Below are 22,728 nucleotides of genomic sequence, written 5' to 3'. Positions count from 1 at the left end.
GTCCTGGAGGCATTCGATGTCGATTGCAATTCCATCTTGAACCCCCACCCTGAGCCGGGAGGCGCTCTGTGCAAGTTTACGTGATGACAGCGTACTGACACGCCACCCTACTCCCCCCTACTCCTCTTAAACCTTTGGGACCTGCACCATTGGCGACTGAGAAAGCGGCGAGGAAGCCCTCACAGCCCCACGCACACGGCGCGGCGGACTGGCGAGGTTGATCAGGAGGCAGGCGCAGAGAATGGCGCAGCCACGCCTTTAGAGTTCAGCTGACCGTATTCCTCCCGGTTCTTTTCGAGGTAAGCGATGCGATCGCCTTACTCCTCATTGCAGCGCATTTGGCCCTGGTACATGGTGGTGGTCCAGTCGTACTCGCTGTCGATGTGGTCAAACTTGCCGTGGAGGCGGCGGATCTCGTCTTGGGCTTCGCGCATGGCCTGGTTGTGGTTGGCCTCTAGAGTGGCGATACGCTTACGGTGGGACTCTTGGAGACCAAGAGGCATCATCTTTTGCACTTCGCCGACATGGCGGTTGAGATAGCCGACGATCGCGTTCTTGTGGAGGTGCTTGTGAATGATAAACATGGCGACCATGACGAAGAACGCGACGATAAGTCCCGCCACGCGATCAGTGATGTAGGGAGTCTACTTAGTGTCAGAAAAACACGTTTTCGGCCAAGTGCATAGATGATGAACTTACGAAGCGCCAGAGACCCAAGAGGAAGCCAGAGAGCCAGGAGGGGACAGTCGCGAAGACTTCAATGTTGTTGAAATTCATGGTTACTGTTGGTGGATCTGATGGATGATGTGGCGAGGTGTTTGTGGTAGTAGTGGGGTGTTGATTGTCAAGTCGAGCGTGCTGCGTCCTTCTGTGACTACACCTGCTTGGCAAATTGTCCGTTATTCGCCTGGAGCAGGTTGGGATGAAGGGAAAATGTTCGGAACGTATAGAGGCGTTCCAACACAGGATGTACTATCACTACCTGCTCCGTGTTCTGCCAATGTCCAAAGCGAATCGTGCGCGCTGTTGCAGGTCAGTGGCGAAGTTCGACAACGCACGTTCACCAACGGTAACAGTGGAACGTCATGAGTTTGGGCAGTACCCACGCGCGCTTCTGAGCACCTGAATCCCTCAACGCTTGATCCACAAACAACACTGTTCGATAACGACCACGTGACCTGCCGAACGTACTACTTAACTTCATTCACCTCAACCCCATCGACATGCCCATGAGTACATTTCCATCAAACTCACGTTGGACGATAACGTACTGACTGCCTCCACAGGTACTCTGGACCATCGCCGGCAGAACCATTGTCTTCATCGCCATCGCCACCATGACCTTCTTTGGCTCCTGTTGCCCCTTACCATGGTCAGGAGGCAACCGCGACCCCCATAACAAGGACGCTCGCGATGCTGGAGCACATGGACAGCGTCCGGAGTTTCAAACCACGCGCTACAGCGACACACTACAAGGCGCCCCATCGGCCACTGATGCTGACGCAGCCTCTTTCACAGGCCCGCGAGTGTCTTCACAAACAGTGCCAACCAATCGATGTGAGGCTGTCCAGGATGCAGCGTTGTCCGTGTACTCACAGCCCACGAACTCGCCAACACTTCCACGTGCAGACACCGTTCGTTCTGCTGTAAAGGGAGAGAAGGGCGTGGAGGCAGTCAGGGGACCTGCAAACAGCGCCAGCACGGACCATCAAGCTGACCGAGGAGCGTCAAGTGTGGAGGAAGTCAGTGCATCCGCGGGAGGTGATGGCGGACAGCGGGGGATGACAGGCTCTGAAGCGGGAGAAGCAATAAGGAAGCAGTTGATCAAGAATAGGGAGGAGGCGGAGCAAGCGCAAGGAGCGAAGAAGTAAAGGGTCGTCGGTGTCAGCGATAGTACATGAAAAGGGATACAGACAGGATAAGGTGCTACAGCGACACTGGCGTAGTTAGCACAGGGCGAAGCAGTACGTATGTGCCGGATGGGAGCACTCACTCTTGATATGCTGGTGACCGGGCTGTACTGAGAGCCTCCATGTCTTTTCTCAAGAAATTAATGTCACCGACGTCGACAGTTACCTGACGGTTGTCACTGCCCTGATTGCCGCTCGTACTGCCACCATCCCAGATAAACTTGCTGGAGTTCAGCCCAACGGCGAGTAATAGTAATTCCGGGAGTTCACTTCGCACGTCTATTGTACGATGGAAAGACCGCAGAGTCAAGAAAATATTAACCACATCTTCGACTCCGAATACACGAATAGTTCTTAGGAGATCACCAGTACAGAGAATTCGAGAGTGGAGATCAATAGTGAATACTATCATTTGATGTGTATCAAGTATGTACCAGGATAAAACCTAGGACTAACGACGAGAAAGAGGCTCACTTACCTGATGACAGCCAGCCATGCGGTACGGTCCTAGCCCTCATTAGTACATCACACCAACATCACATAGCATCGAGGGGGGCCCCGGTGAAGGGGAATTGGCAATCAAGCATCATCTTCGCGCCTTGCGGCACTCAAAATCAGCGACACCTAGTGGGGGAGAAGAACCTCTCTTTTCATTGACTCCTAGTCGTCGTGCCGCCGTATATAGCCGTAAAACCATGCCGTAGTCATGGCAAACTCCCAACCCCAAGCACCGTATTTTCAGGATATCGAGAAGGAAAGGAGAACCGAGCCGTACACAACATCTAGTTGCGGGCGTTGCGGTCGCCGAAGCGGCGGGGGCGCTCGACGGCCTGCTGCTGAGAGACGGCGACAACGTTGGTGGGGATGGAGTCGAACTGCGACTTGTTAGTGGGCGCGCTAAGCAAAAAACTTCATGTGTGGAACATACGCCGAGGGACTTAAGGAGGTCCTTGGTCTCCTGGTCGACGTCGAGAGCACCAGACTCAGAGTTCTGGGTGAAGTCGAGAGCGGAGATCTCGGGAACGTATTGGTCCTTGCGCTCACGCTCCTCTTCCTGGAGCTTGAAGGAGATACCGCGGACGGGACCACGCTGGATACGCTTCATCAAATGAGTGGTGTAACCCGCGATCTTGTTGCGGAGACGCTTGGAGGCAATGATAGCGATCTGCCTGGCGCATTAGCTTTTGCACATACTCCTGCAGCCGTTTTGCATCTCACCTCATCGCAGATCCTCTTGTTGGTCTCGAAGTCGAGCGAGAGCTTGGGGTAGTAACGCTCAATGATGACCTTGGCGGACTTCTTGACGGTCTTTGTGCGGACGCGACCCATTTTGGCGACTGTGTATGGATTTACGGGGAGTCGGTGGAAGAGGAGGGCTGTTGGGGTTAGTGGTCGTCGTGAGGCTTGCGTGAAGTTCGATGAATTCGGTTGTGTGGGCGCGGCGGCATCAACAATTTTCCGGAATGTGCTAAACTCAACACACGATAGCGCCGTGGGCCACCATCAGAATACCAGTTATGGTCGAGGAACACCGGATCGCAGACTGCCGCATCAGTGATGAATAAAGTTCATGTCTGCCATATTTCAAATGATTAGGTAATGCACAAGATAGTGCCCACGATCATCGTAGTAATCGATGCATTCATTCGTATCTACACTGGTATTCCTCGCTCGCTAAATAACAGACAAGTGATGCCGTCATGCATCACAGATGCTCGCTCCAACAATCTTACAGAATCGACTATGACTCCTGTTCCATACCGGTTCAATTTGAGCCTTGATTTGTTGAGTCCTGAAGCAACTCTTTTGAGAGGACCTTGCATTTAGTGCCCACCCTCGGCACCTCCACCAGCAGCGCTGCCATGCGCCGGGTTCGGGAAAAAGAAGGCGCAGATGGCGATGATGATGTACACCATGATGCACAGTACACCCTCCAGATAGTTCGACTTGCCATCGCGGAGGAAGGAGCCGACCACGAGCACAGCGAGAACAAGGGCCACAGCGTCGAATATGGCGAAATTGTAGTCCATATGCTCGACGTGCAGACCCCAGCCAACCAAGACAACCAGAGGGGCGTTGAGTAGAGCAGTCTGAATGGAGGCGCCCATGACGTGAGCCATGGCCATGTTGATTTGGTTATCGTAAGCCTCGTCGATTGCAAGGAGATGTTCTGAACGGCGGGTTAGTAAGTTCTCATGCTGGATATACCTTCCAACGTACCTGCGATCTTCTCGACGAGAGGGATCAAGATGAGACCAACAAAAGCATCGCTGACACCACGCTCCTCCACCATGAACTCGATCTCTTGGACTAAGAAGATGGCGATCAAGGAGACGCAGGCCAGAGAGATGATCAGAGCAACGAAAGCCTCAGTCAGGGTAAGCTTTGGCTTTGCCAGCTCCTCGTGGCGGTCAAGATCCTTGTGCTCATCAGCCTCGTAAATCTCATGGAAGAGACCGTCATGAGAGATGGTCTGGTAGGCAACGTAGATGAGGTAGCCAACAAGAGAGATGATTGCAACCCCACGCGAAATCTTAGTTGCGTTGTCGACAACGAAGGTAGCAGTGGGAATTTCGTAGTCAACGTTGTTGAGCAAGTACTTGGCGAAGACAGCGGGGAGAATGAGAGCCACTACAGTTGTCAGCCATAATCAAGAAGGGAGACGTGAACAGGAACGTACTCGCAGCGACGAGCATTAAGCCACTGCCAGACTCAGAGACAGCCTCGTGGAACTCCTGGACGTCGTTCTTGATACCACCGGCGACAAAGCATGATCCAAGGCAGAGCAAGAGGTTAGCAAGAATAGAACCTAGGATGGCAGCTCTAATGACTGGAACATTCGATCCTTGTCTGTCTGTTTTGAGCAGCACCATGAAGAGGATGAGCTCAACGACTGAGCCTAACGTGGTCTCTAGAACAACGGCGATGGCCTTCTGTGGCATCTTGCGCGCAAGTTCCTGGCCGGCAAAGCCCAGCATGTTAGCAGCCGGGACCATGGCAATGTAGTTAGTGATAAAGATAGCCAGCTTCCATTCTGGCTTGGCAAAATGCTGAAGCGTTGTTAGTAGTCGTTTCGTAGTCGTTACAAAGCAAAGTCCATACCAGTGCAATTGCAACAGGGACGATAGGCCACAGGCAGTTAACCATGAGGGAAAGTGTACTGCTGCTCTTGAAGGCGATCTTCAGGAACTGGAACGGATGAAACCCCCTCCTGCCACTCTCACCATCAGGGTGGATGCCCTTTGTGACCTCATGCCCATTGTGGTTGTACTGCGGCAGTGTCTGCGCACGACTGTCCCTTCGACCGTTTGTGGAGTGTTGTCGTGACCGTCTTCGTGGTTTTTCGTTTGTGTATTCGCGCGATGTGTACTCTCTCGAGGTGTGCTCCCGCGACGACCGTGAATGTTGGCGTGCCATTGTGGTGTCTGTGTTTGTGTAAGATGCAGGGCAACGGTCAGGCGTAGCTGGAGCTATATGAGCAGGTCGGTTTTAAGGCGAGCGGAGCAGGTGCACCCAGCGCAATTGCGGAGGTTCAGTCAAACAAAAAATAGGCGGCCGTAAGAGGACAATATACAAGGCGGGCTGGGTGAGCTAGACATGTCTCGACAGGGGTGGCAGTGGGTCATCATGGCGGTGGACGTTTAATTCCTTGTTATTGAATTGTCAAAGGCCCAACCGCAGCGTGGAGCGCTGGCATTTGTCGATGCGCGCGACGAAGTGCTTGATCGGGGCAGGGGAGCACAGGCTCACAAGTGTCTATTCGCCAAACGCCTCTCTTTCTGCAGCATTATGCCACCACTCGTGCAGCATAATCAACACTCCGCGTCGCTCGATTCGATGTCGCAGCTTCTCCGCGTCAGGGTAACTGCCCCTGTGCTTGTTTTGGGTGGGTTCACGTCACCAAGCCTTATTGTGATGCTTGATGCCCCCTTGGCTTGGGGAGCTGAACTTGGTTCTGGAACGCATGCGCTGTGATGTCAGAGTGGCCCGAAGTGTAAAACTCCGCAAAATTCAGGGTTTCGAGCCACCTCACAAACTCTCCGGTCTCCACTTTCGACAGGAGGCTGCAGGCACCTCGCGGGTCGGATCAGACGGCCATCGTTCAGACAGATCAGAGCAAAATATATGGCTGCACTGGGCCAACCTGCAACGTGCTAAAGAAACGCGTACAGAATGAGCTAAGCTCCTCAGAACTCCGGGGTCGATTTTCATGCTGCTTACCCTGCATATCTTCGTGCATCAACGCTGCCTTCCATTAGCATTTTCATAAAGACCTTTTCTTTTCTTCTATCGCAAGTAGTAAGCCTGAACAATACACTGGATATTCAGCGTCGTCTTTCCAGTCGTGTTGTCCATTCTCCCATTGTGAAACTCGTCGCGTGCGTGATTTGGCGTTATCGCTGGTGGGCACGTGCGCGCTCGGCGTGGCTGATTGGCGTCATGGCAACCGCGACACACCCATGAACAACCTCCCTTCCGGCCTTCTTCCATCTTGACTTCATTCTAATAGCAGCAAGATGGTATACTCTTCTCGGTGGGTACTGTGCGCGGCAGTGATAGGCGCGGGAGCGCTGCAAATTCCTCTACTATCCTCCAACAACCAGGCGCTGCTTGGCCATCTCTCAGGATCGAAGCCTCTTGTCAACTCGACAGAGTTACAGGACCTGATCAGTGGAGACCGTCTGTTGACTCGCGCGAAGAAGCTGTATGAGATTGCAAAGCTCGGCGAGGAGGAGTACAACCATCCTACTAGGGTTATTGGAAGTGCTGGTAGGTCGATGCACATGCACTCATGTGCAACCGTACTGATCTCCAAAAGGACATGTCGGAACACTATCCTACATCTATGAGACCATCCTTCAGCTTGGAGACTACTACACTCTCTCAAACCAGAGCTTCCCTGCTGTCTCTGGCAACGTCTTCGAGTCAAGGCTTGTGCTTGGCGATGGTGTTCCCAAATCAGCAGCTCCCATGGGTCTGACTCCGCCAACAAAGAACAAGCAGCCAGTGCACGGCGACCTGGTTCTCATCGCCAACGAAGGTTGTCAGCTGTCCGACTTCCCGGATATCGTTGCTGGAAACATTGCCTTCGTCAAGCGTGGAGTATGTCCTTTCGGAACCAAGTCAGAGCACGCCGGCCAAAAGGGGGCTGTTGCGACCATCGTTTATAACTACGAGAAGGACGCTGTATCCGGTACGCTTGGAACACCATCTCCGGATCACATAGCCACATTCGGTTTGTCTGGCGAGGAGGCAGCGCCGGTATTGAAAAAGCTTGAGAAGAAGGAGCGCGTCGATGCCATTGCCTATATTGATGCCGAGGTCCAGCAAATCTTGACCGTCAATATCGTTGCGCAGACCACCGAAGGCGATCCGGAGAACTGCATCATGCTTGGTGCACACAGCGACAGTGTTGCTGAAGGGCCAGGAATTAATGACGACGGTTCAGGCACAATCTCGCTGCTCGAGGTTGCTACACAACTCACAAAGTTCAACGTCAGCAACTGTGTTCGCTTTGCATGGTGGGCTGGCGAAGAGGAGGGTCTGCTTGGCTCAGACTACTACGTTCAGTCGCTGTCTGAGGAGGAGAACCAGAAGATTCGCCTGTTCATGGACTACGACATGATGGCCAGTCCCAACTTCGCCTACCAGGTCTACAATGCTACCAACGCCTTGAACCCCAACGGGTCTGAGGAGTTGCGCGATCTGTACATCGACTGGTACGAGCAGCAAGGCCTGAACTACACCTTCATTCCGTTCGATGGACGCAGCGATTACGATGGCTTCATCCGCAACGGTATTCCTGGAGGAGGTATCGCAACCGGTGCTGAAGGTATCAAGACCAAGAGGGAAGAGAAGGTTTTCGGAGGCAAGGCAGGCGATTGGTACGACCCCTGCTACCATCAGCTGTGTGACGACGTTGGCAACGTCAATATGACAGCTTTTGTTGTCAACACCAAGCTCATCGCACACTCGGTCGCGACGTATGCTGTCTCGCTCAAAGACTTCCCTAAGCGCGATACTACCGTTGCTTCGCAGGCGTACAAAGAGGCTATCAAGTACCACGGTAGCAAGCTGTTCATCTAAATGCAGACCAGCCTGTGGTGAATTAGGCTTTGCTTGGACCTTCTAGAGCATTGTAAGCATATACATAGCATCAATAGATTCACGTGTTGCACTGACCGTACGTTCACATGTTTCGGTCTGACGTGCTCGTATCAGCATAGTCTCTGGGCAGGCACAGATGTATGAAGTACGAAGTAGTCTTCTCGACATTGCTATACGAGGCAGATCAATCTAACACGCGGAGTACAGGCAACAAGACCAACTGCAGTAACGATCTTCTAGTCGTTGACAAGATTTCGAAGAATGTCGCACGTCTCGCCGATACTTCGTCGGACACTCGGAGAGCGCAGAATCGCATTAAAGACAACATGAACATGAAGTATCAAAACCAACTGACCCATGCCGACCATCTAACATGCGCACCTATATTTCTTGTGTACCTGCTACACTGTACCTACTGTAGCATCTAGCCAGCGGACTGCGTGCGTAAGAACAGCAGGCTGGTGGCTACCTGACCACCGACTTCAAAGGCGACTTCCCCCGTGTTTTCTTTAACTGAGCCCCTGCCTCAGCACCATTCACCTTCTCGCCGCTAAATGACGGTCGAGCGGTCCTGGTCCCAGCGTCAGGAACTGGCGGAGTACAAGACCCTTTTATCGTGAAGGCCCAAGACTCATCCAAGGTCAGTGGTGCTCTCAAGTGGAAGTTGGTTGCACCAGGAAACTGACAAAGATCACCGCCAGTTGATAGTTCTGGCCACTGATTTGGGTATCGGGAAGACGACTGGGCAGCTGCGCAAACGAATGGGTCAAGGAGTATGTTCGTCTAGAAGTCGAGCAACGGCATATAGTGGTCCACAGATCGTCTCGTGGAACTGATGTCTGCGACCGCTGGCTATGTGAGTTCCCACACTGCCTTCGATTACCACGATACTGACAAGCACAGGTCTGGGCACCACCAGCCATCTGGGGCGTAGACCGGAACTCATACGCCGGCTTCTGGGGCTCGCGTGTCTACGCGGCAGATGAGATATCTCACACCCGGAATTGCGCAGGACCCGTTCATATGCTACTTGCATACCGGTGACTTCAAGACCTTCACGGCGCCAGCGCGATGGAACACCGACGCTTCTGCCACCGTCACCGACCAAGAGATCCAACACCTCGGCAACAGACCCTACGTGCGGTATCTCAGCAACATCGACACAATGAAGAGAGTTGTCCTAGACAGATCTGACGATGGCCTGTTTGGTACGTGGAAGCGGGTCGGCGTGCCGGTTGATAAGTTGCACGAGGATCCGGCGAGCTATCAAGATATTTTGAGACCCCAGCGATTTTATCTTTGGGAGGACGACTATGGGGGTGCGGTTTATGAGTGTTATACGGAGGATTTTACGGTGCCGTATGAGCCTTGCACGCCGGGTTTGACGCCATGGAGCTGTTATTTAGATCGGCGGCGATACGTACGCTAGGCTGTCAAATTACTGAAATGCGGACTGCAAAGGTGAGCTAAGATGGTTCCCGCTCCTTGCTTGTGCAAGGCTGAGCAAAGCGGTGACTGGAGTCGACGTTAAAATAGGAGAGAGCGGTTATAGGACGTGACACTCAAACCATGGTTCCAGTCCGTTATGCATATCAATCGTGCAATCAATACTATGAAAGCGCCAGATCACCCTTTCAGAATTCGAGATAACGTTTTAACTTGACCATCGATTGATCCACGAGTGCAGGCTGCTAGACTCGATATCTACACCTCCTGAAATTGAGAAGCATGTGTACCACCATGCCTCTTCGCTTCGGCATAAAAAAGCCTCAACAGCGGTGACATCCTCAGTAAGTGTATAAATTTTAGACACCGAGACTGACCCGTCGGAGACCTTTTCTTTCCTCAGTCTACCAGCCGAAGTTCGACTCTTGATCTACTCCTTCATCGACACTCCGCTCTATGCCCCACGTCCCAACTACCGCGGCCTATATCACTCCTGATAACTCATCAAGCGCGAGATGAATCACGAACGCCTCGTCCGCGCATCAACGGTCTTTGCAACCCTGCGCTCTCTAGTCAATCAAGACCTGCGCTTGCAATCCTCCTGCGGGTCCACCTGAAATCGTCAACCACAAGGCACTGCCTAGGCATGCACCAACGCAAGCGTACACGACCAATTACAAACCCTGCACATTTCCCTGTCGCTCTGGTCATTCAATTCCCCACACAAATTGCGGCAAAACGAGCGTGCTAAAGTCGCTCGTTCCAGTCGCGCAATCGCAGTTCCACACCGTCGCCATCGGTGTACATTACCCCTATACCCCAACCCGTACCCACACCTCTACCACTGTGGTAATTTTCATGTAGAACAGCTAGCCGAGTTCGCCGAGGACATTATCTGTGCACTGTGCCCCTCAGTGTGTCCGCGTGGTAGGACGCCGCGGTGGCGGGAGGAAACCCACACACAACTGTAAAAGCTCTTGTTATCGACAACAACAGGACAGCTATTTCTCGTTCAAAGACGTAGGAGTTAACAAGTTGGCGTGGGAGTTTAATGGGGACTATGCGATTGAGATGGGGTTTGCATCGACAGCTATCGGATGCGTACGGAGCGCCCGATGGGTGCGGTGGAGTTGTTGAGAGAGGTTGGGTAGAAGATGGAGGTGTATACGGAAAGGGATACGGAGGAGAAGGTTGGGTGGGGGTTGCCGCAGACGTATATTTGGACGAGGTTTAGTGAAGGTAGGGGGGGGGGTGATAAAAAGGTGGGTGAGAGAAAGGTGCGGTAGTCAGCTCGAGCGACTGGTCTCTTCATGAACATGCAGAGCAAGGTTAGGATGAAGGTGTCAGTTTTTTCTCTGAGAAGTGTTGATAGAGGGAGGTCAAAGAACAGACACATGATACGAGAGAAGTCTGGATGTATGATAGTGGTCTTGTATACGTACAGCAACAGTGAAGTAAGGGTATATCTATATGCAACACCATAGAACAGAACTCCCAAGAGTAAACGAGAAGCTAGAGAGATGTACACGGCGTATAAGGTACAAGACGGGTATCGACAGGGAAATGTGAAATGAAGAACACAACGCCGTAGATAGAACGTCCCTGAACTGAACAAAGGATAGCAATTATGGCTCATCCTTTTTTACTGCTAGCATCTCTCTTATCCGTCATCTTCAGCTGTACAGCTCATCCTCAGAATCCGGCTCGTGCGGGCCATTGTATAATGCCTGGTTCATGCGGTGGGAAGCCTGTTGTGGCTGTGGAAAGTTGTGCCCAACTTGAGGGCCTCGCGCACTAGGCAACGCATCGCGCACGTTGCGAACATCCCATGGGTCGGCGGTGGATGCGTGTGGCACGAACGGGTTCGTTGGCCCATTGCCGTAGGACGAAGAAAATCGTCGTTCGCGAGCAGGAGGTAGATCAGTACGATTGTAGTATGACACAGGTGGTTGACGGCGCTCTTGACGAGGTTGAGGTACACCAGTGCCGCGTGTGCTGGGTGTTCTTCCCAGGCTCCCCATGTCCGGTCGTTGTGCAGAACCAGAAAGGCTGTTACGACGAGACATCGAACCTGCACCACTGGAGATTGCGCCGTTTCCACGAGGATCATAATATCTGGGATCTTGCTGCTGTTGCTGGAGGGTAGGTGGATATTGTTGCTGTTGCATCTGCTCTTCCCGCTCCATAGACTCTGCGTTAATACGCTCTTTGCGCATCTGACTCTTATCAGCATCAATCAGTTGCTGCTGTTTGGCGGCTTCTGCTGAAGTCATGCGAATGGAGGTCCTGCGTGATGGTGCCGCTGGCTTGGAAGTACCCGTTGTGGGCTTCGGTCTTTTCGCTGCAGCCTCTCTTGCCGCGGCCTCTTTGGCGGCAGCTTCCTTTTCCGCCTGAGCCTCTCGAATTCTTCTCTCCTGCTGTCGAAGCTGCTCGCGTCCCTCATCGCGTTCGGCGAACGTCCTGTCGGCTCGCTGCTCAGCGCGACCTTGTGCACGAGAGGGCTCGAAACGAACCCGTTTATTTTCTTCCCTCGTCACACTCGTAGCGACCTCACGATCGTGAGCCTCCTGTCGTCTGTCTTGTTCATCGCATCGAGTGATCTCGGACGCGTAAGAAGCAGCTGAACGCTGGCTCCTGTCGGTGCGGTCATGAGTTTGGTCATACACACCTCGAGGTGTCACAACAGTGGTACGATAAGTACTAGAAGGGCTGCCAGATTGGGCGCGCTTAGTGTCGATGGGGGATGGTACATGACGTGGAGCATGGTGGATTACAGGGCGAGTTCCACTTGACGTGGCTGTTGTTCCTGTCGCGAGGCTAGGCGTATCATATTCGTCGGAAGTGTGGTACATAGGGGCAACACGACCAGGTCCTGTGAACGACTCGTCTGACGATGGGTTTCGGTATTGTCCTGGTCGGGAATGAAGCGCGCCATAGGTTGAATTGAGAGGAAGAGTGGCATCAGGATAACCTGTACGAATGGTTTGCGAAGCGTCTGAACCGGGAGAATCAACAATTGAGCTTGAACCCAGTGATGTTCGATGGTTCTTCTTGGTTGAAATGGTAATCGTTGGGTATCCTTTACCTTTACCATTCTTCGATCCGATCTCAATGACGACCTCGGGCTTGACTTTGACTGTTCCGTCCCTAGTTGATGGCCGGCTTGATGTTGATGGCCGACGTTCTCGAATGTTGAAGCCAGATCTGCCAGGAGTGATTGGACTGCTCATCGGAGATGAAGTGGGATCGTGAGAAGAAGATCCTGTCCTGTACTTGGTTGTGTGCACCTTCGTATCTGAGCACGTTCTCTTGTGGCGACGGCCCCTCTCGCAAAGGAACGTCTCGTCGAAAACAGACTGGTTACCGTCAGGGCTAATGTATACTCTCTCCTCGATTCGACACATCGTGGTGGTATGTGATTGCTGTGAAGGATATCAGGGACGCCTGCAAGCGCCTGCTTCGTCTTTGTCGGCAGCCTGTCTACCAGCGGCAAGAGGATCCCAAGCTTTTGTCGAGGGTGTTGTGTTGTTGCGCTCAGTACGTAGGACAGAAGGTGAGCGTCTGTCCAATAGCAAAGAGAGCCACGAGTCTGAGATGGTGATCGGTACAAGAAGGAAGTATCGACGGTACTATGTGGTCTCTTCGGTCTTGGAAGCGTTGTGTGGTATTGAGAGTACTAGGCAGTGAAGCTTGGCTTTTGTTGTATTTAAGAAACTCAATGACGACGCAACTGAGACACTTCGTAAGTAAACCAGTTTGAATGTATGTATAGAGGGGCAAGACGTACCAAAAGCAGAAAGAGTAAGAGAGGCGAGATGTCAGTACAGAACGGTGGTAGTATAGTAGAAGGCTGCAGCGCGTTATGCAGGAGTCAGAGCCAATGAGCAGCCCTTCTGGGCCGAATAAGGTGTGGGCGTGACAGAGGGCCTGACTGTAGCCTGAATTGCACACTAAGTGGAGCGATGGGAAGAAAATCGCGGGAGACCTGAGCGAACATATTTGCATAAAGAAAGATTGGAGTGGCAGGCCTCAGGTTCAGGAAGGAGAGGGCCGAGCGTTTTGGGGTCCAGCGGTGAATGGTTGCTGCACAGCCCGTACGGTGGAAAACAGCCACAAAACGGGCGCCTTACCAGGGGCCGCAAACTTGCCTGGTCATGAAAGAAACGGATAGTGTTTCTCTTGGATACTCGACATTGGAAGAATCTTCCAGCTGTCCCGTGCGCCCTTTCGTTGCGGTTGGTCGTCATGTTCTCAGATTCGATGGGCAGCAATCGAACAGCCGGCGCTGAAGCACACCTTGCCAAATCTGTCGGTGACATTTGGTGTCCAAGTCAGTGCGAACCGCTCCCTTGTCCGATGCGACGCGCTCGAGCCCATCCGAACGCCTATTTGCCTGTGATGTTAACGATGCGAACCGATGCCCAAGTCCAGTGATCAGCTGCACAGTAGCTGGCAGATGCGTGGAGGCTATGCATCGTCAACCGCCCTGCAAACGCATGAGACGCTGCTGTCAGGGACAGAGGGCTGGCAATTTGCCCATCAGCTCCCAATGCCCAACCCATATTGCTTTACTCAGGCACGAAATACGATGAACAGAGCGGATGATGGATGAATGCAACGCTTGGTCTTTTCATTTGCTGGTGGGGCATGCAAGCGCTAGCGCCCATCCACCCGGAGATTCCACGCATCGTCTTCGCAGACCTCACTTGGACACCGTATCGACAATCTGAAGAATTTCAGAACTGCAAACTTTTCTTCGCCAGCGCCCTCATCCTCAATATCGCAGCAACCTGGTGCGTTAGCTCCCCTCGATCCGGATGTGACAGGCAACAAAGTGGGCGCGCGTGAGCAGCCATTGCCTCGTTGCCTTGAGCCAGCCCATCTGGGGAAGGAGTGACTCGGCTCGACGATTTACATTTTCTCTCGAGACACTCTCTCATCCAACGGACAAACTTGTCGGCGACATCTTCATGCGCACATCCGAGCTTCCCTTTGCCGCTGCTCGTGTTTTGACCTGAGGCTGCTTACAATTAGTATACTGAGTACACGACCACTCTGACCCTTACTAATTCCCAGTACCATCAGCCTCATACGAAAAGGATACACTGGTTACACTAGCGGCGTCAGGCGATAGTGGCGGCCGGAACTGTCACTCTCCCATCGAAAAACCCAGTTATCCCAGTTTTCCTCAATCTCACAGCCTTGCTCGGCAGTCAGGGTTTACGCATCCGTGTGCGCAGTATTTGGGGGCCATAACACCCCGACAACAAAGAGCGGAACTTCAACACTATCAAGTCTCTCATATCAAGTTCACATCACCGCTCAAGTGCTAATAACATGCATTGACATGACAAGCTCGCCGTAACGGGAAGGGAAGCTGCGCCACAGCAGTAAGCAGCCACAACACAGCACTCATCTGTCAACACCATCTTCACAAGATAACGGGCTATTGAACGGTTAACCACATATGGTGTGGCAGGAGAGGGTCAGACGACATTCGTACGGACATGAGTATCGCCAATCCCCACCATCGAACAAGCTCCGTCTATGGACGCTTGCGGTATCCGCAGTGGAGAACAGATGGAGCAACTCATACGAGCTCCCGCTGGCAGTCCACTCAGCCTTGTGTGCTTGTCCAAACTTCACGCTCTTAGACCCAGCTGAAAGTCGATGCATAGAGGTGGCCTTGCACACTCAGAAATGCGACATCTTGCGTCTACAGCCCGTACCTAGCTTTACAAAGCGTACCGAGCAAGACTCAGTACCCACTTCGATATCTTCTCTCGCTTCGGTCGGAGTACGGGCGCCCTGATCATCAACCACAGTCGGTATCCCACACCTTGGGCATCACATACCATAACTTTTCAGTGTCACTGTGAGGTATGAGTAAGGTAACCATACGTCCGTCAAGCTTCACAGACTCCAAGTAGCCCTACAGCCTACCACCGAACCAATCAAATCCCAACCCAAGAATTTTTTCGCCCCTTGTCCAGCTGAGAACATGGATCTGAGAGATATGTTGTAAGGCTCCAACGCGCGTACCTGCATACGTGCACACTTGCATGGTTACATACCGAGCGTGCTTCTCGCGGCACAGTTACTTGTCACCGAACGTTGCAGTAGGAGCGAGAACCGACCGCACAACGGACGTGTTGCACGCCAATGTGCATACCAGCCTTACAGCCTAACGAGATTCCCAATCACCCTCGCTATCGCATTCTCTGCATGCGAGCTCTACCCCCATAGCTCCTCTTTGGTCCGATTACTGCTAGGGTTTCGATTTCTACTGATCCATGCCCAGCTAAAGACAAGCCAATGTGCTGACAAAGGCTGCAATCTACGTTCCTGCATCGTCGCATGTCGCCGTTAGTTCTACGGCGCAGTTGATACTACTGCAGAGTGTTGAGATAAGACTGAAAACCAACCGTACAGTATCACTCCAACCTTACAACCTTGCAGCCTTATTGCATACATTATCGCCACACTTGCGGGTCTACTACGTGCATTCCTACCTCCACATGTACTTCGAAAGCCCAATCACACTCCATATGGGCTTTCTGACTGACCCTTGTCCAGCTGAACACCATGATTACCCAGCCTCATAAGGTATCGAGTGCAAAGCTGCCAAGCGTGCATAAGCGTCTGTACAGTTATACTGTTGCACTTTAGAGTGCACTTTGCGGCGTGGTCCATAGTGAACATGTCATGGTAGGCTCGGCGAGTGACCAGAGGTCATGAACACGAGAATGCCGCAACACCTCCAAGGCCGCACATGGGGCGACCACAAAAACCCTCGGCGTTTAGAGAGCTGCTATCGGCCCGTTGGCCTACGGCTCTTGCGGGCACGAGCTTTGGGCTGCAATACCGTATCGAGTGTTGAAAACCACTCCCCGTCAGCTTTCCCGCCTTTCCGCCCTACAGCCTTGATGTGGTAAGCGCAATAGGCCTGGTCGCCGTGTGCCCTAAGCCGTCTACGGATCGAGGCAAAAGTTCACTGTTAGACTTGCGGACCATTTCTTCATGTCGTGAAGATGCAGTCAAGCCTTTTGCTGGATGATAGCATGTGTTGTGGTTGCTGTCCTGGATATTTTGCAAGTTCTCGGTGGTACCTGGGGGGAGATGACAATGTCCGGAGCATGGAGGTTAAGACCGCCACAATGGCTCGTCATATCATGATGTCTCGTTGGTAAGCGGCAGATGTACACGAGAAGATCTTGTGTCTAGCAAATTAAATATAGGCAGACCGCGATTGAAAATATAGGTATCGCGGCGCTATCATGGGTCGGGAATGGCAACTGGCACACCGACATCAGAAGCACTGCAACGAACGAGGAGGCAACATGTGTTGAAGATTGATCAATGCCGATGCAAATACACCCTATACAAACTACTGCCACTACTAATTACACCCTATTCTCCCCCATTCTGACACCTCAATTCCATCCAACCCAACTCTTGCTCATCACGCGCCAGACGCGTACCTCACCCGACCTCAAATCACCCATCCTGAAACTCTCAGGCTTGACCTTCTTATGCTCTCTTCCTTGCTCCCACACGCGTACCTTCTTCTTGCTGCCGTCCCACTCAACGACCACACCGACGTGGTCAGGCTTGCCTACGTCCACGGCGTACTTGGCGTGCATCGCGCCCGCTTTGCCCTGGAACTTTGCGTTGCGGAAGGTGATGATGTCACCGGGGCGGATCTCGTCGTAGGACTGTGTGGATGCGTTGGCGAGGTTGGCGTACACGAGGGCACCGTAGGCGCGGGTTGAGACAGGGGCGAGGGCGTCCTTGTGTAGCTTCAAGAGCTCGTCGATGAAGCCGTAGGGTGTGCCATTACCGACCACGCTGCCCTGTTTCGACTCGGCGTCTTTGGCAATCTTGCGGCCGAACTGTTCGTATGCACTCTCCAGCTGGTCAGGGCGCAGACGAGGTGGAGGTGGCTCTTGACGCTGCTCCAGCTCGACATCGGACACGTTGTTGCTGTCGAAGCGGGCGGAGATGATGGTCTGCGAGTAGTCCATGAACAGCACCGAGACGAGCTTTTCACCTACGTTGCCTGACTGTGACTCTTGCAGGTCCACGAGCACATCTTTACGGGCCTGTAGCGAGGGTGGCAGCCTCTTCGACTGTGTCCACCAATGACTCGAAGCACCCAGGTCGATGTCGCTAGCCATGAAGTCTTGATTGATTTGGGGACGTTGCTGGTCCATAGACACGCGGCTTTGCAGTGTTCGGCTGGCGTCGAGCGACTTTCTTGCACCCATAGACGGTCGAGGCTGAGACTCAGCTTGTGGCGGCGAGAAAGGGGCACGCTCTTGCGGAGGCGGCGCTTGTGGTGGAGGTGGAGCATGCGGTGGCGGCGGGGCCTGCGGTGGAGGTGGCGGCGGTGCTCGATCTTGGGGTAGCGGCGGTGGTGCATGCTGGTGAGGTGGAGCCTGAGGAGGCGGCGGTGGAGGTCTATCGTGAGATTTCCTGTTGGGAGGAGCCGAGTACAGGTCATCATCCTCTGATGACTCGGCCTGCTGGTAGTGTGGGACCGGAGGAGCCACTGGCGGCATTGGTGGCGGCGGACGACTTTGAGGTGGAGGCGGCTGGGCCTGAGGTGGAGGCGGCATGCCTCTTGGAACAGGAGGCGCTCCGGTAGGTGGTGAGGCCACAGAAGGGGAGGTGTACTTGTATGGATCATACTCATCATCGTCCTCTTCTTGAGCACGTGTGGGTGGTGGAACAGGCGGGAGAGGGGGCGCGCCACGGGGAGCGTCCATGGATGGTCGACTTGGGGGCTGCTGCGGAAGAGGTGGCGGTACAGCGCGAGGAGCTGTTGGAGGCAGCGGTGGGATGCCGTGTGGAATCACAGGAGACCCACCAATTGTGCTTGCATCTAAGCTTGCTTCGCGGGCATGTGACTTGAGAGCATCCTTGTGGGTGTCTCCGGAGGCGATATCTGTGTCGTAGTCGCCTTCATAATCCGTCTCGTGATCGAGTTTTCTGACTGGCAGCTCTGCGCGGTGAGCAGGAGGCGCGGCTGTAGGAGGCGGGGGCGGAGGTAAACGAGCAGATGATGGCGAGGTAGGGCTTGCCAGAGGGATGGGAGGCACACGTCGACCAGGCGAGTCTGGGGTGGGCTCCTCTCCACTAAAGTAGGAGGCACGCTTCGAAGGTGGTGGGAATGGAGGAGGAGGGCTTCTTGGTGATAGTGTGTGAGCACCAGCATCCGTTAGCTCATCACCAGACTCAGATCCCGGGCCTGGAGAGGCGATGGGTGGTACAGGCGGTGGAAGAGGTCGAGCTTGAAAACAGATTAGCAAACGTCGAAATCATGGTGTGTGTGTGGGGGGGGGGGGGGCGCGCATACAAGCAGCAGGCACTGGCGGCGCTGAGCGGTCAGCTGTGAGCACTGGCGGAGGAGCAGGCCGTTCTACATGATGTTAGCAATCGCATCGTGATGTGTGCAAACCCCTGTCAGAGCGTCACCGAACATACTGAGCACGCTGACAGTCATGACATACTCCGAAACCCCATCAAAAGCCATGTAGGTCTTTGACACAGTTTCCGAGGATGGCAACTGAAGGTGATCGAGTAGTAGGCGGGCGCTGGAGTTGATGGGTTTACGAGGAATGATATGCTTACTGTCTTGCGGGACGGGAGGTGCGCTCTCGCCTGTCGGTGTTCTCGAGATGGGCTGCGGCGTCACGTCCTCGACGTCTGGTACCTCATCTGCCGGGTGCGTGCCCGTCACAGGGTGATACGCTTCGTCCTCCTTCTCAACAGCCAGCTGCTTGTTCTCCTGCTCTGGACTTCTTCTGACAGGCATGCCTGGCATAGGGAACATGGCAACTCGCTGCTGCGGTACGTGAGGCTCCTCGCTCTCCTCGACCTTCTTGTCGCCAGTCGGCTTCTTCTTCTTTGGCGGGAGACCACCCATAGGGATGCCACCGAACATGCCAGGCATGCCCATGCCGCCGCTCATCTTGGCCATGCGCTCTCGCAACTCCAGCTTGCGCCTAGTCTCGGCGTCCATCTCGTCCTCTTCTCCCTCCTCCTCTTCGTCTTCCTCTGCAACATCCTGCTCATCGCCGACATCTGGCTCTCGTGTGGGCGCAGCAGGTGCTCTCGACGGCAGCGGTGGCTGGTGACCGACTGTTCGCTTCTCGTCGCCCTCAACGCTAGTCGAGTCGCCATCTTGGTCCTCGGTCTCGCCGGCGCCGGACTGGTCGGCATCGTTGGCATCGCTGAGCAGCTCACGATCGTAGTGCTGCGAATCGGGTGACTTGATGTCGTGCGACGGACGTGGAGGGCGAGCGTGGTCGGTGGACGCACGCGTGGTGGAGCCTGCAGTGACGACCTTCTCGAGCTCGGTGTCTTCGCTGTCCTCCGCGGGGCCTTCGTGGGACTCTAGCCTCTTCTTCTGTACCGGTCTCTTCGGCTTCTCCTTGTGCATAGCCGCGGCAGCTCTCTCTGCCTGCTCTTGCTGCTGCTTCTGCAGAAGCGCAATTCGTTCCTTCAAGCTGAGCTTGGGGCCCTCCTCCTCGGCCTCGTTCGCCTGGGTATTGCTGCCTGTCAGACCAGACTTCTCAGCCGCCTCCTGATCCTGTGCCTGGCGGTCGGCGATCTCAGGGTCCTCCTCACGCCTGTATGTCTTGACCTGTGGGGCCTCTTTGGGAGGGGGGACGTAGGCATTGCGGCTCGGCGGAGGGGCCACGAAGGGCTTCTTGACGAAGGTCGGAGGTGGGGCGGGAGACTTGAAGGGCTGGATGGGCGCTGCGGCGGGCTGGTTGAAGGCGGCGATGCGGTCGCGGAAGGCATTCGACTTGGCGGCAACTGGCGGGGGCGGCTTCTTCGCAGGTGCTGCGGCCTTTGGGGCTTCGGCCAGTGGCTGCGTGTCCTCGGGAGACTTGACGCTCTGCGCAGAGCGAGGAGAGGTAGGCGACAAGACCGACGACGGCTCGGGTCCAGCTGCCGGGGGAGGGACCAGCAGCGGCGGCGGCGGCGGCGGCGGCTGAGGCTTGGGTGCTTCCGGCTCTTCGAGCTGCACCGGCGCAGGCTGCTGCTGCGGGGCCACAGGCGTGGGCGGTGCTGCCTCCTCGATGGGCTGCTCCAATGGCTGGTGTCGCGATGCCCGGTTGGGCCGCGGCGGTGGTTGCGGCTCGTAGCGCTCGACGAAGTTGCGCGGGAAGAGGCCATCGTGCTTGGTGCCATTGTCATCGGTGTACTCGCCCACATACCAGTCGGCGTCCTCCTCCTCGGTGACGGTGATGATCTGGCCGGTGGTGAAGCTCAGGTCGTCATCGTGGGGCGACGAGTAGTCGAAGACGGCCCTGACCTTGTACATGGTGGGCGCCAATGGCAGCTCAAGGCGGCAAGACAGCAGCGGGACGCCCAGAGAATGCAGGGAATCGGACTGCCGCCAACGGGCGCTGTGGTGTAGCCGTGGGTGCTCGCTGGAGGAGTGGTGTGTACTGCGGGCCTTGTGGAAGCTGGCGGTGCTTGCCGGATGACGCAGTTGCCTGGCGAGAGTGCAACGGGGGGTGCGCCGGGAGCTTGCACAGTGGAACAGTCTCTGTAGCGCCCCGTGAAGCTGCGCGCGAGTGGTGGTGGTCGAGGTGAGGGCTGCTCGCGGTACGGGTGCGGTTGCTGCTGGTGCCGGGGGGGCTTCGTCATGCAAGCCACTCACTTGAACCCCTCGGTGCCGGTCCTCTTCTGCTTGGCGCATGCAATCACAATGCACGCGCCCGCCAAACCCGTCGTGCACTGCTCGACTGCTGCTGCTGCTGCTGCTGCTGCTGCGTCCACACATCAAACACACAGCACGCCATGCCGCCCAAATCTATACTGAAGAAGGCCGCTGCGCCTGTGCCTGAGCGCAACGGGACCCCCGTGAACCAACGCCACCTAGAAGTTGCCCTGCACCATGCAAATATTCTCGAGCAGCGCAAAGCTGTCGAAGCGCAGGTGCTCGACTCGATCATGACACTAATGGAGTATCCCCCCTCACCAGACGCAGATGCCAAGCGCCCCCGAGCTGCAGACGCGCGCGCCTTCGAGGAGGCTGTTGCCGCCTTCCAGCCTGCAGACTACGACGCACTCATCGAAGAGCGCAACATCGCCGACAAGTGCGGATATGCGCTGTGCCCCAAACCCAAGAGGAGAGCACCATCGACAGCAAAGAAGCAGTTCGTCGACACAGACAAGGGCGTAGAGATTGTAGACAGGAAGGTGCTGGAGGTGTGGTGCTCAGACGACTGCGCAAAGCGGGCGCTGTACGTCAAGGTGCAGCTGAACGAAGAGCCTGCATGGCTGCGCTCGGGTGGTTATGGGGGGGGGATCGAGCTCATAGTAGACAACGCGCAGGAGCTGCGCACAACACTGCCAGTGCGCGCCCAGCAACAAGCTGCACCTGCGCCAGTCAAGACAGAAGAAGAGGAAGACATGGACGCCGTGTGGGCTGCGCATGACAGCGCTACCGCGGAGCTCGCACGGGAGCGAGGCGAGAAGCCAGGCGCCGTGAGCAAGGCCAGCAACAGCCTGGTGCAGGACACCATCACCGAGCACGAGTCTAGCCATGCGCCGCCACAACCGCCGTCACTCCCTGCCGGCCCGACCATGGCTATCGAAGGCCACATTCCACGACACAACCGTCCCAAGGAGGAAGACGAAGACGGAGACGGAGACGGAGACGGAGACGAAGACGAGCATGACGAACAAGACTGGGACAAGCACCTGCCTGGATGAGGACCACACTATCTGCAGACGCATGTGCTACAGAATCGCGTGCGCTACCACTCCAAACGCCAGTATCGCAACGATGCCTGCCCCAGAACCAGCGATTGACACCGATCGCCGAATACCCCAGCTGACGCCAGCAAATCCAGCGAAGACCCGGGAGCACGACCAAGCTGCAGCAGCGCATCGGTGTAGCCTGGCAGACGTTGCCCTCGAGATGGGAGTGGATCGGCGACGGGGCGGTCGAGGACAGTCACAAAAACCCGCGCTCGATGGAGAATACAGAGACAGTTTCAAGTCCGATATCAAACCGCAGTCTTTACACATGCTTCATCTTGCTAGCTTGCTGCTGTGCATGCCACCTGAATGCGATGTGAGGCGATGTGAGGCGATGTGATGTGATGTGATGTGATGTGATCGGAGTTCGAGCGGGAAAGCGCACGAGCCAGGTCAAAAGTGCAACTTCCACCTCGAGAATTGTAGACCAGGCCGCATCCCTTGAGCCGCCGTTGACGCCCCGCACGCGGCTGCCGCATCG

General features: G+C 54.9%; 9 protein-coding genes across 9 annotated transcripts; 4 read left to right on the top strand and 5 right to left on the bottom strand.

Moving 5' to 3' along the window:
- Positions 1-317: 317 nt before the first annotated feature.
- On the bottom strand, positions 318-777 carry BU25DRAFT_495798 (uncharacterized protein; the record flags this gene model as incomplete). Its single annotated transcript, XM_033711882.1, has 2 exons — positions 318-644; positions 700-777. The coding sequence occupies 2 exons, from the start codon at positions 775-777 to the stop codon at positions 318-320; spliced, it is 405 nt and encodes a 134-aa protein (XP_033555566.1).
- Positions 778-1,337: 560 nt separating this feature from the next.
- On the top strand, positions 1,338-1,871 carry BU25DRAFT_463728 (uncharacterized protein; the record flags this gene model as incomplete). Its single annotated transcript, XM_033710625.1, has 1 exon — positions 1,338-1,871. The coding sequence occupies one exon, from the start codon at positions 1,338-1,340 to the stop codon at positions 1,869-1,871; it is 534 nt and encodes a 177-aa protein (XP_033555565.1).
- A 462-nt stretch (positions 1,872-2,333) lies between these two features.
- BU25DRAFT_416148 (ribosomal protein S17e) lies at positions 2,334-3,282 on the bottom strand. Its single transcript, XM_033707710.1, has 3 exons — positions 3,129-3,282; positions 2,839-3,075; positions 2,334-2,785 (listed from the first exon to the last, which is right to left on the bottom strand). Exons 1-3 carry the CDS (start codon positions 3,237-3,239, stop codon positions 2,693-2,695), a joined length of 441 nt encoding a protein of 146 aa, XP_033555564.1. The 5' UTR covers positions 3,240-3,282; the 3' UTR covers positions 2,334-2,692.
- Positions 3,283-3,539: 257 nt separating this feature from the next.
- BU25DRAFT_416147 (vacuolar calcium ion transporter /H(+) exchanger) lies at positions 3,540-5,807 on the bottom strand. Its single transcript, XM_033707709.1, has 4 exons — positions 5,013-5,807; positions 4,591-4,960; positions 4,131-4,541; positions 3,540-4,080 (listed from the first exon to the last, which is right to left on the bottom strand). Exons 1-4 carry the CDS (start codon positions 5,325-5,327, stop codon positions 3,734-3,736), a joined length of 1,443 nt encoding a protein of 480 aa, XP_033555563.1. The 5' UTR covers positions 5,328-5,807; the 3' UTR covers positions 3,540-3,733.
- Positions 5,808-6,332: 525 nt separating this feature from the next.
- BU25DRAFT_416146 (aminopeptidase-like protein Y) lies at positions 6,333-8,088 on the top strand. Its single transcript, XM_033707708.1, has 2 exons — positions 6,333-6,680; positions 6,730-8,088. The coding sequence occupies exons 1-2, from the start codon at positions 6,428-6,430 to the stop codon at positions 7,995-7,997; spliced, it is 1,521 nt and encodes a 506-aa protein (XP_033555562.1). The 5' UTR covers positions 6,333-6,427; the 3' UTR covers positions 7,998-8,088.
- Positions 8,089-8,887: 799 nt separating this feature from the next.
- Positions 8,888-9,571, top strand: BU25DRAFT_238695 (glycoside hydrolase family 43 protein). Its single transcript, XM_033701496.1, has one exon. It carries the CDS (start codon positions 9,001-9,003, stop codon positions 9,445-9,447), a length of 447 nt encoding a protein of 148 aa, XP_033555561.1. The 5' UTR covers positions 8,888-9,000; the 3' UTR covers positions 9,448-9,571.
- A 1,288-nt stretch (positions 9,572-10,859) lies between these two features.
- BU25DRAFT_238653 (uncharacterized protein) lies at positions 10,860-13,204 on the bottom strand. The gene has a single exon (XM_033701495.1). The coding sequence runs from the start codon at positions 12,866-12,868 to the stop codon at positions 11,138-11,140; it is 1,731 nt and encodes a 576-aa protein (XP_033555560.1). The 5' UTR covers positions 12,869-13,204; the 3' UTR covers positions 10,860-11,137.
- A 3,607-nt stretch (positions 13,205-16,811) lies between these two features.
- Positions 16,812-20,799, bottom strand: BU25DRAFT_443806 (uncharacterized protein; the record flags this gene model as incomplete). The annotated part of the gene is made up of 3 exons (XM_033709382.1): positions 16,812-18,756; positions 18,823-18,885; positions 18,951-20,799. The coding sequence occupies 3 exons, from the start codon at positions 20,797-20,799 to the stop codon at positions 16,898-16,900; spliced, it is 3,771 nt and encodes a 1,256-aa protein (XP_033555559.1). The 3' UTR covers positions 16,812-16,897.
- A 405-nt stretch (positions 20,800-21,204) lies between these two features.
- BU25DRAFT_416143 (uncharacterized protein) lies at positions 21,205-22,514 on the top strand. The gene has a single exon (XM_033707707.1). The coding sequence runs from the start codon at positions 21,282-21,284 to the stop codon at positions 22,197-22,199; it is 918 nt and encodes a 305-aa protein (XP_033555558.1). The 5' UTR covers positions 21,205-21,281; the 3' UTR covers positions 22,200-22,514.
- Positions 22,515-22,728: the final 214 nt, after the last annotated feature.

Source organism: Macroventuria anomochaeta, assembly GCF_010093625.1.
Source record: "Macroventuria anomochaeta strain CBS 525.71 unplaced genomic scaffold BU25scaffold_56, whole genome shotgun sequence".
In the NCBI taxonomy this organism is placed as follows: Eukaryota; Fungi; Ascomycota; class Dothideomycetes; order Pleosporales; family Didymellaceae; genus Macroventuria; species Macroventuria anomochaeta.
This window is presented reverse-complemented; position numbering and strand designations above follow the sequence as displayed.

Bases quoted from the DNA above. Each gene is read 5' to 3' on its own strand.
- BU25DRAFT_238695 (XM_033701496.1), top strand. From the start codon at position 9,001: ATGAGATATCTCACACCCGGAATTGCGCAGGACCCGTTCATATGCTAC.
- BU25DRAFT_416143 (XM_033707707.1), top strand. From the start codon at position 21,282: ATGCCGCCCAAATCTATACTGAAGAAGGCCGCTGCGCCTGTGCCTGAG.
- BU25DRAFT_416148 (XM_033707710.1), bottom strand. From the start codon at position 3,239: ATGGGTCGCGTCCGCACAAAGACCGTCAAGAAGTCCGCCAAGGTCATC. The intron at 3,076-3,128 runs GTGAGATGCAAA...TGCGCCAGGCAG, and splicing joins ACAAGAGGATCTGCGATGAG to ATCGCTATCATTGCCTCCAA. The intron at 2,786-2,838 runs GTATGTTCCACA...AACAAGTCGCAG, and splicing joins ACCTCCTTAAGTCCCTCGGC to TTCGACTCCATCCCCACCAA.
- BU25DRAFT_416147 (XM_033707709.1), bottom strand. From the start codon at position 5,327: ATGGCACGCCAACATTCACGGTCGTCGCGGGAGCACACCTCGAGAGAG. The intron at 4,542-4,590 runs GTACGTTCCTGT...TGACAACTGTAG, and splicing joins CTTAATGCTCGTCGCTGCGA to TGGCTCTCATTCTCCCCGCT. The intron at 4,081-4,130 runs GTACGTTGGAAG...CCCGCCGTTCAG, and splicing joins TCTCGTCGAGAAGATCGCAG to AACATCTCCTTGCAATCGAC.
- BU25DRAFT_416146 (XM_033707708.1), top strand. From the start codon at position 6,428: ATGGTATACTCTTCTCGGTGGGTACTGTGCGCGGCAGTGATAGGCGCG. The intron at 6,681-6,729 runs GTAGGTCGATGC...GATCTCCAAAAG, and splicing joins TAGGGTTATTGGAAGTGCTG to GACATGTCGGAACACTATCC.
- BU25DRAFT_238653 (XM_033701495.1), bottom strand. From the start codon at position 12,868: ATGTGTCGAATCGAGGAGAGAGTATACATTAGCCCTGACGGTAACCAG.